Consider the following 10,091-nt stretch of genomic DNA (forward strand, 5'->3'; position numbering starts at 1 on the left):
CTCCCATAGACACAGCAGAAGACTTCCAGCCCCTTGAACCCCTTGCCCCACCCCCCAGCAGGCCAGCACAGCACGAGTCTCACCACGGTGCCTTTGCCAGGGCTGCCGTGGCCAGAGGGCCGGCTAGCGAGGGGCCAGGCGCAGTAGGAAGGGGCGCGGGATGTTGCCAAAACCGCTGACGTCAGGGGTGAGGTCAAGCTGGCTGACGCCCGGTGCGTGCTGCAGGCGGAAGTTCTGCAAGATGGCCGTCAGGAACAGAAAGAGCTGCATGCGGGCCAGGCTCTCGCCAATGCACATTCGCTTCCCTGGGGGCACGAGGCTGCGGTCAGGGCACGGAGTGAGCCCCAGCTCTGCCGCAGACTCTCAGCACCACCCTGGGTACCTCGCCTAACCCTCCCCCAGATCCCCTGGAGGCTCCTCCGCTTGGGTCCTACCTGCTGAGAAGGCCATGAAGGCCTCGTTTTTCTTGACAGCCCCTTTGTCATCCAGGAAGTGCTCAGGGTCGAACATCTCCGGGTTCTTGAAATGCTTGGGGTCATGGAGCACAGAGCTCAGCATGGGGTAGACCGTGCAGCCCTGCGGGGAGGAGCAACCACACCAGTGAGATCAGGGGGACTGGATAGCCCACGGCGGGCGCCGGCAGGGAATGGAGACTGATCCAGGCTGTCTGACCAGGAATGCACAGCTGAAAACATTTGATTAGCTTCCCAAATGAGCTATTATTGTATTCATTTGCATACCACGCACACCTCCCCCTGCCCCCCAGTGATACAGCTTTAACCATCAGCAATTCCAGCGATCATGAACGTGAGCTCCAGTGAACGTGAGCCAGTTGTGCGATGCTGTAGCCAGCCGGGCTAACAATACCCTGGCATGCGTCAATCGATGCATCTCCAGCAAAACCAAGGAGGTGATCTTCTGCTCTACTCTGCACTGGTCAGGCCACAGCTGGAGTACTGCATCCAGTTCTGGGCACCACACTTCAACAAGGACTTGGTAAAGCTTGAGAGAGTCCAGAGAAGAGTCACCCGTATGATCAGAGACTTGCATGGCAAGCCATATGAGGAAAGGATGAGGGACCTGGACTCTTCAGCCTGAAGAAGAGAAGGCTGAGAGGGGACTTGGTAGCAGCTTGCCGCTACATCAGGGCAGTACATCAGGGGCTCGGTGAACGACTATTCACCAGGGCACCCTTGGGAAAAACCAGGAGAAATGGCCACAAAGACTGTTTCAGGCTCAACATTAGGAAAAACTTCTTCACAGTTGGGGTGTCCAGACTGTGGAATAAGCTCCCTCCATGGGTGGTGCAATCGCCTCCCCTGGAAATCTTCAAGAGGAGACTGGATGGTCACCTTCCTGGGGTCACTTGACCCCCAGTTATCTTTCCTGCTTGGTGCGGGGGCTGGACCCGATGATCTTGTGAGGTCCGTTCTAGCCCTATAACCTATGAAGCTATGAATATAAATCTATGAATCCCAAGCAAAAGTCTCAATCCAAATGTCGGCTGGGGAATGACCCAGCCCCTGCCCGGATGCTTTGCAAGTGAATCCCAACTTAGAAGCAGAGGTGCCCAGGCAGCTGGCTGGGCACAGATGCTGTAGCAATGACACGGCTGCCCCATGGCCTCATATCGCACGTGGCACCGGGAGGGAGGAGCCCCACGTACCTTGGGGATGTGGTAGCCGTGGATGTGGGTGTTGCAGCTGGTGATGCGGGGTACGCCCAAGGGGAGGAGGTCAATGTAGCGCTGCACCTCATGGATGACGGCATCCATGTAGGGCATCTCTGCCCGGTCCTTGATGGTGGGACCGCGTTCCCGCCCGATCACCTGGTCGATCTCCTCCTGGATCTTCTCTGCCAAGGGATCAAGGGGGTCAGAGGCACTGCATCCAGCCCCTCTCACAGGGGGCAGAGGCTCGGGAGTGGGGGAGGAAGTGACGTAGCAACCCCTCCGCTCTGCGCCCCAGCAGACCCAAGCCCACCTTCCACGGCCGGATGTTCGAGCAGCACCATGATGGCGTAGCGGAGGCTGGTGCTGGTGGTCTCCGTCCCGGCGAAGAAGAGGTCGTAGGTGGTCATCATCAGGTTCTCCCTGGTGAACTCTGTCTTGGGGTTCTGCTTCTCCTGGGGGTGGAAACAGGGCATGGACATGGAGCCTCACCAACAGCACAGGGCTGGCACCCCATGGAAGCCAGTTGTGAGCTGATTTTCCAAGGGTCTGCCCCCATCGCCAGCCCCACCTGCTCCATCTTGAGGAGGAAGGAGTCGATGAAGTCCCGGGGGGCGTTGAGGTCCACAGTGTCCTCATGAGCCCGGACTCTGCTGGCCACAAAGCCCTGGATGGTGGAGATGTTCTGGAAGAAGGTCTGGTGTGGCCCAGGCAGGTGATCCATGAGGGCGGGGAAGACATTGTAGAGCTGGAGGAGAGATCAAGGAGGGGATGTGACCCTGGCAGGGATGAGCCCACCTGTATCCCTGCCTGTGTACCCAAGGTCCCAGCCCCTGCAGTTCCACTGCTCTTGGAGGCTCTTTTTGCACCTGCTGGGGACAGGACAAGGAGGGACCTGGGAAACTCACAATGGGAGAGAGACCAGTCTAGCCACGATAGGGATTGATGCCTGGCCCATGTCACTGAGAGCTGCCCAAACATCAGTCACTGGCTCTTGCAACAACCCCCTCCACCAGCCAGGGGTTGCTGGCCCCATATCTCAGAGGAGGAAAACAAGGCAGGGAGCAGTGAAGGGACATGCCCAGCAGCAGCAGGCCTTTACCTGGCCAGCGACGGAGCTCTCAAGCCGGAAGCTATCGCTGAGCACTCGCAGGACGTGCCGATACTGGCTGTCCTGGTAGTCGAAACGCTCCCCGAACAGGATGTGGCAGATGACGTTGGCCGTGGCGCAACTGAAGGGGACGGTGGGGTCGAAGGGATGCCCTGCAGTGGGACCAGCCATGGTCTGCCCTGGTCCGCTGAGCCGCCCTCCCAGCCCACACACCCTGTGCCTGTGTGTCCCCATCGTCAGGTGGCGCTGTCTCTCTGACCCCAAATGCACCCATTCCACCCCACCGCCAGCTTGTCTGCCCATCCTTCTGGCCATCCATCTCCACATGCAGCCACCTATATGTCCCTCCTTCATACCGCCACCGAATCTTCCCTCCACCCACCTCTGTGTTTCTGTCTATCCATCCAGGGTGCACATCCATCCATCCATCTGTTCCTCCATCTCTTTATTTCTGTCTATCTGTCTGGTCTAGATGTCTATTAATGTCTCTCTCTCTTTCTGCACATCCATCCATGGGAACACCCACCCACACACCTACCCATCCATCCTTTTATCTCTCCCTCCATCTCTGTGGTTCTGCCTTTACATCCAATCCATATCCATTAATGTCTCTCTCTCTCTGTCCATCCATCCCTCCACAGAAAAACCCATCCATGCATGCATCCATCCATGCCATGAGGCTATCAGTCCTCAGGGTGGGTCCTGCACCTCCGCTCCACCCTGAAGTCCCCATTGAAGCCTATAAATAACAAGGCAGTGGGTGGCCAGGGGGGCTGCAGATGCCACCTAACTCAGACTATGGCAAGGCAGAAAAGGGGGACCCCAGACCCCTCCCTCCACTCGGGGACACCGCAAAGACATGCCTGTGCTTCCACAGGGCAGCCAGGGCTGTCACCCACAGAAACAGAGATGGGGACATGGTGCTGGGGAGGTGAAGCTGCCATCAGCCCCCGCCTCAAACACCCACCGTCCTTGGCCCGCAGTTCCTCCAGCAGGAACTGGGCCTCCTCCTGGATCCGCTCCTCAATGCTCTTCTTGCCCATGCCAAAGTTGCGCAGGGTGGTGAGCGAGAACCGGCGCATCTGCTTCCACCGCTCCCTGTTGCTCATGATGATGCCTGGAGTGGTGGGAATAAGTAGGGAAGAAGGCCAGCTCTCAGGTCCTGATGCCCCTGGGGGGGGCAGAAGCAGCATGAAGAAGCCCCAAGCCTGGAACGCCAGGTGGTAGCCGGGCCTTACATCACGGCTGTTCAGGACGCTCCTCGTCCCTCCCAGGCGGGGCGTGCCCATGGAGAAAGCCCACCCCCAGCCCATCAGTGGCCCCGTTCTCTCCCACAGAGATAAGTCCCATATGGGCATCAAGGGAACCTCATGGCACGCGCCTGGGTACCAGCCATGCTCAGGCCATACCGAGGCCCTTGTTGGTCTTGTCTGCTGAGGGGAAGCTGCCCCGGTCCAAGAACTCCTCGCTACGGTCAACCAGCACTTCCTTCACCACGTCGTAACCATACAGCACCACCACGCGGTCTGAGCCGAAGAACACCGTGAAGATCGGGCCGTAGCGCTCGCTCATCTGTGTAGATGCAAGGCATCGCCATGCGTCTCAGGCCCTGGCCCCAGCCCCAAGTCTTGACTTGACCTGTCCACCGTTCCAAATCCGTCTGCCCATTGCTCTTCCACTCCAGCCAGCCATCCACACCCAGGTCCTTACACAGACCCCACCAGGTATGCTTCTGTCAGATTAGACAGAAACCTCACTTATTCATCCTGATAACCCCATCTACTTCTAGCTAGCTAGATAACCATCTCCTATACTCTCATCCATCCATCCATCCACATCTAGGTCCCACTCTATCCCATACACCCGCTTCTTTATCAGGTCATCCCCTACCCCCACAGCCCTCTTCCAAGGTCCACATACACAGGTCTTTCCCCACTCTCTGCCTCTGTACACATCCATCCACCCCATGCCCACCAACTGATCCTTCCTGCCCTATAAACCTCTCCCCATGCTTGCCCCCATGTTTTCTGATGGGCTGCAGCATGAGCAGGTGAGTTTGGAGCCTGGAGCAGGGCATATCTCATTATTAAGTAACAGCAAAGCCTGGCTGGCAGACAGATGGGGTGAGCAGGGAAAGGTACATCCCACGCCAGCCCAGTTGCTATGGAAAGATTGCAGTAATTAAATACCTTTGCTCATTAGGTTATCACCAGCTGAGCAATGAGGCTGGCTTGAGACAAGCCCTGTTTAAAAACAGATGCACTTTGGACTGGGATTGAACCCAGAAGTGCCCCTGCTACTGGCACCAGCACTCTGGAGTAGCTGCCCCACGCTGATCCAAAGTGCAGGGTGGTGGGACTATGGACGCAATCCCAGCCCCTGACCCAGACCACCCCAACCCCTGGCTTGCCCTCCGCACTGACCTTGCGGAGGGTCTTTCTTGCGTCCTTGACTCTGAGCTGCAGCAGGTTTCCAAGAATGGGCAAGGGAATGGGTCCAGGTGGGGACCGCCTTTCCAGAGGGGGTTTCCTCCAGGCCAGGACCAAGAGGCAGGTGACACAGAAGGCCAGGACAGCTGTGCTGGCTCCAAGCAGCTCCATGGTAAGCCCCAAAGGGATGGTGTGCTTCCTGCTGCCCAGCTGGGACTGGGCTTTATATCCCACTAAATAGAGGGGTGCAGGCACCTGCCAATGAGGTCTTAGCACTGCCACTGAAGTTAGTGTTTAACTAGTTCTTATATAAACCTCTGGAAGGGTGTTGGCCAAGGTCGGGAGCATTCATCTCCACTCCCACTCCAGGGCTGGAGCCAGGGAGGCTCGTCTCCCACTTGGGCTCCTGGGCAGCCACTATAACGGGCCTCTGTGCTCCCAGCTCTGGCTGACGAGAACAGGCTAGCCCTTTCAGCTTCATCACATACTCTCGGGGAAGAGCTGGCATGACATGGAGCCTCCCGCCCTCCAGCTCCATGCGTCCGCAGCAGCTCCTCGTCTCTGCTGGGGGAGCAACGGCAGCCCTGCCTCTTTTGCCACTGCTCACACCAGTCGTGTGGACCTTGAGGAAGGCCTGGCAATGTGGACAAGGCTTAGTGCAGCCATGGACCTGGCAGGAATCCTTTTTGGAAGAGCAACCAAATGCCTCCTTTCTGCCCAGCTTCACTTCCCCCGTGAGAAGGGGTTTGAGAAGCCTGTGTCCAGGACACATATACCCAGCGTGGACAGTGTTCCAGCTCATGTCCCCAGGCCCCGAGGAAGCCACAGACCCATGGGGCATTGACCTGGTGCAGGACTCCACTGTGCTGGGGGCTGCACAGCCAGGAAGAGACAGGCCTTGCTCCCTGGCTATATGGCTAAGGGGTGCCTCTTGGCATTATAGATTTCATAGACATTAGGGCTGGAAGGGACCTTATGAGATCATCGGGTCCAGCCCCCTGTCCAAGGGGCAGGAAGTCAGCTGGGGTCAGATCACCCCAGCAAGGTGAGCATCCAAACATTTCTTAAAAGTATCCAGAGTAGGTGTTTGCACCACTTCTGGGGGGAGTCTATTCCAGACTCTGGAGACTCGGACAGGAAAGAAGTGTTTCCTTATGTCCAATCTAAAATGGTTTTCCAGCAGTTTGTGATCATTAGAACTTGTCTTCCCTTGGGGTGCCCTGGTTAACAGACGTTTCCCCCGATCCTGATGCACCCCCCTGATATACTTATAGGCTGTCACCAAGTCCCCCCATCTTCTCCAGGCTGAAGAGTCCCATGTCCCTTAGCCTCTCCTCATACGCCCTCTTCTCTTGACCTCTACTCATGTGCGTGGCTCTCCTCTGCACTCTCTCAAACTTCCCCACATTCTTTCCAAAGCGTGGAGCCCAGAGTTGGATGCAGTACTCCAGCTGCGGCCTCACCAAGGCCGAGTAAAGCAGGAGGATGACTTACAGACAGGGAAACCGAGGCCAAAACACAGCGAGCAATCGACCCCAAGGGAAGCAGTGGCAGAGCCAGACCCACAGGTGCAGCGGTATCTGTGAGGATAAGAGCTACCAGTTCCTGCTGTGGCTCGGTCCAGGTTAGCCATGACCTTGGTGACACCGAGCCTGTGAGCAGCGTGGCCTGGGAGGAACCCAGCTGGGACTGGGAGTAGGTCTGACAACACGGCTGAGGCATGGCGGGTAGCAGGGCAAAATGGGAAGGGGAGGAAGCACCAATGGTGCTGGCAGCCCCCCTGAGGCCTCTATAGTGTCCAATCCGTCTTGTACTGTGGGGAGAGGGGCAGAAGCCCAGGGGTGAAGGCTCCAGGCCTCTCCAAATGCCCAGGGTCCCTCAGTAGTGAGCCGAGCACCACAGACACTTCAGTGCCCTGGGGGCAACAGCGTGATGAGACAGCTGCTAGGAAGGTTGTGGATGGTCGATTTGAGGACCAGAAGTGGGGAAGGTGCAAAGTGTTACACAAGGTAAATGCAACCAGACCACAGGGTTGGGGACCCATGCAGCACTGAGTAGCAAAGTAGCCCCTGCACTGCCAGCAGCGCTGCTGGAAGGGAGGTGGAACATGGGGGGTGGGGGGGCCCAGAGCCTCTCCTGCATCTGTGATGACCGTGGATGAGGGGCTTGTGCCAATGGAGAAGGATACAAAGGCCTTGTTCTTCTTGGATTTCCTCTTCTCATCCAGGAAGTGCCCAGGACTGAAGGCTTTGAGTCTCTTGAAGTGCTCAGGGTCCTTCAGTGCTGAGCTGCATATGTGGCTTGACATATCCCCAGGGCCATGTACCCCCAAGCACCCTGCTTCTACTGAGCCACAGGCCATGGAGCCACATGCCCAACCCCTTGCTTGTCCTGCCCTTTCTCCCCAGGCAGTATTGGCCACAAACCTTTGTTCTCCCAGTTCATTTGGGCTCCTCTGACTCTGCAGAGTCCCTATGAGGACAAGGCCAAGTGCAATGGGCCAGGCCACTGCAGCTGCAGGGCATCTTGCTGGCTCCCAGCAGGTGATGGCAAACAGTTGATCAGAGAGCAGCACCGGTGGCTGGAACATCCCCCCTGCCCCACGGGACACTCACTTGCCTGGATGAATCCAGGGGTACAGGAGCCACCAGCCAAACTTCATTCAGGAAACCTGGGCTCAGGTTTCACTCATGATATGTGTATCTATAAATTTGCCTATTATCGAATGGAAAGGTTGTGGTTGGTCTGAGGGTGGGTCCCCCACCCTGAACAAGGTATCTAGATCCTAAATCCAGAGCCAACACCTAGGGGATCCATGGTCAGTGGGAGCCCCTTTATCAACAGGCTTATCTCCTGTGAAGGCATTCGACTGGGTTGAGAGCCGCCTTAAAGCTCCATCCAGAGGATCCTGACACAAGCACCTTAGTTCATAGACTCATAGAAGTCGGGTCGGAAGGGACCTTGTAGATCTTCAGGTCCGCCCCCCTGCCTGGGCAGGAAGAAAACTGGGCTCAAATGACCCCAGCCAGGTAGGCAACAAGCCGCTTCTTAAAGACCCCCAGGGTAGGAGCCAGCACCACTTCCCATGGAAGTCGGTTCCAGATCCTAGCCGCCCTGACAGTGAAGTAGTTCTTACGGATGTCTAATCTGAACCTACTCTCCATCAACTTGTGGCCGTTATTCCTTGTTATCCCGGGGGGCGCTAGGGGAAACAGCGTCTCCCCCAAACCCTTCTGGTTCCCCCTAGTGAGTTTATAGATGGTCACCAGGTCCCCCCTCAGCCTTCTCTTGTGAAGGCTGAACAGGTTCATTTCCCGTAGCCTCTCCTCGTAGAGCCTGCCCTGCTGCCCCTTGACCATGTGAGTGGTCCTCCTCTGGACCCTCTCAATGTTGTCCACATCCCTCTTGAAGTGCGGTGCCCAGCACTGGACACAGTACTCCAGCTGCGGCCTGACCAGTGTCGAGTAGAGGGGGAGGATCACCTCCTTGGACCTACCTGAGATGCAACAACAGTTGTGTAACTTGTTTATACAAATAAAAGTGGTTGTGCTTCCAAATCAGATGTGGGCAAAGAGAGCATCCAGGCTCAGGGTTACACAGGGGCTGCAGCAGTGAGACCATTTCTGTGCTCTGCAGTCCTACAGAGAGCAATTCTTGGTCTGCCCAGCTCCTGCCTCCTGCAGGCGTTTCTACGAGGCAGACACTGGCAGGTTGCAGAGCAGAGAGCAGCACTGGGAGCTGGAACATTCCCCCACCCCATGGGACACTTGCCTGCCTGAACGAGTCTGGGGGCACAGGAGCCACCAGCCATACTTCCTCCAGGAAATCTGGGCTTGGGTTTCACTTATGATTGAATCTAAACCTGCTTCCAGCTAAGGTGGCTTCATAAACACTTCAGCTCAGCCTTCCTCCCCCCTCTAGCATCTCATCCAGCCAGTGGATACAACACCCCTCTAGCATCTCATCCAGCCAGTGGATAATGACCTATTGCTCTGGACAGCTGGTGGAAAGGCCCCTGAGATCCGAAGGCAGCTCTCTGTGCAGGGCAGCTGCAAGTGGCTCCTGCCAATGGCTCTGTGCTTTACCAGAAACAGGTTATGTGTTTTGAAGCTGCTCCTTCTAATTCCAGCACCTGCACAGACCCTGGCTGAGCTAGCAGGTAGGGCTGTGCGAAGCTTTGGGTGGTGATTCGATTCGGCCCAATTTGGTGGCTGAATCTCTGAATCCAAATCGAATCAGGGGACAAATTTAAAGGAAAATCTTTGGAAAAGATTCAGAGAGCTTTGATGAATCGGGCAGTCTCCGGTGGCTGCAGCAGGGAGCTGCAGCCGTCTCCAAGCTGGTAAGTATTCGGGGCAGGGGACAGGGGCTGGGGGACGGGACCATGGGGGGACCCCTGCAAGTGTCCCTGACCCCCTTGCTCCTTCAGGCCCCCCGACCTTCGCCCAATCCCCCAGCCCCACCTTGGCTTCCCCATCCCCGCCCCAGCTCGGTACTTTAAAGAAAAGCCCTGGTGCTCACTGGGTACTGCCGGGTGTGGGGGGTGATTCCCCTTGCCCCCCCAGTGCCTCACACTGCATGGGAGACTCTTCCATGAGCCCCCTGACCCCCTCTGCTCCTCCAGCCCACCCATGGGTGCCCCGCCTGGGCCATATTCAGCCCTTTAAGAAAAAAAACACCCAAGAAAAGCCCTGAGACTCACCCCTCCTGTGGGGGCCTTGGGGCTTCAGAGGCTCATGCAGAGCCCCTCATGTGGCTCAGGGCAGCGGGGGGCAGCGGGGATTCCCCCCTGCTGGCAGGAGTGGGGAGTCTGGGGGGATTTTCAGGGTTTTTTTTCTTAAAGGGCTGGAGGTGGCCCAGGTGGGGTACCCATGGCGGGGCT

The 10,091-nt window shown here is 57.1% G+C and overlaps 1 protein-coding gene across 3 annotated transcripts; it reads right to left on the bottom strand.

The window, feature by feature from the left end:
• Positions 1 to 7: 7 nt before the first annotated feature.
• LOC102368149 (cytochrome P450 2C19-like) lies at positions 8 to 6,242 on the bottom strand. Of its 3 annotated transcripts, none has more exons than XM_014523555.2 (9): positions 5,204 to 5,380; positions 4,190 to 4,352; positions 3,748 to 3,897; positions 2,772 to 2,932; positions 2,241 to 2,417; positions 1,983 to 2,124; positions 1,667 to 1,854; positions 435 to 576; positions 8 to 305 (listed from the first exon to the last, which is right to left on the bottom strand). In XM_014523555.2, exons 1-9 carry the CDS (start codon positions 5,378 to 5,380, stop codon positions 124 to 126), a joined length of 1,482 nt encoding a protein of 493 aa, XP_014379041.1. In that variant the 3' UTR covers positions 8 to 123. The 3 variants fall into 3 exon arrangements, with proteins under 3 accessions (XP_014379041.1, XP_025068829.1, XP_025068828.1); XM_025213043.1 differs by having other exon boundaries at positions 104 to 319; positions 5,204 to 6,242; XM_025213044.1 differs by lacking the exon at positions 5,204 to 5,380 and having other exon boundaries at positions 4,162 to 4,278.
• Between the last annotated feature and the right edge of the window lie 3,849 nt (positions 6,243 to 10,091).

This window comes from Alligator sinensis, unplaced genomic scaffold (assembly GCF_000455745.1).
Source record: "Alligator sinensis unplaced genomic scaffold, ASM45574v1 scaffold1667_1, whole genome shotgun sequence".
Classification (NCBI taxonomy): Eukaryota; Metazoa; Chordata; order Crocodylia; family Alligatoridae; genus Alligator; species Alligator sinensis.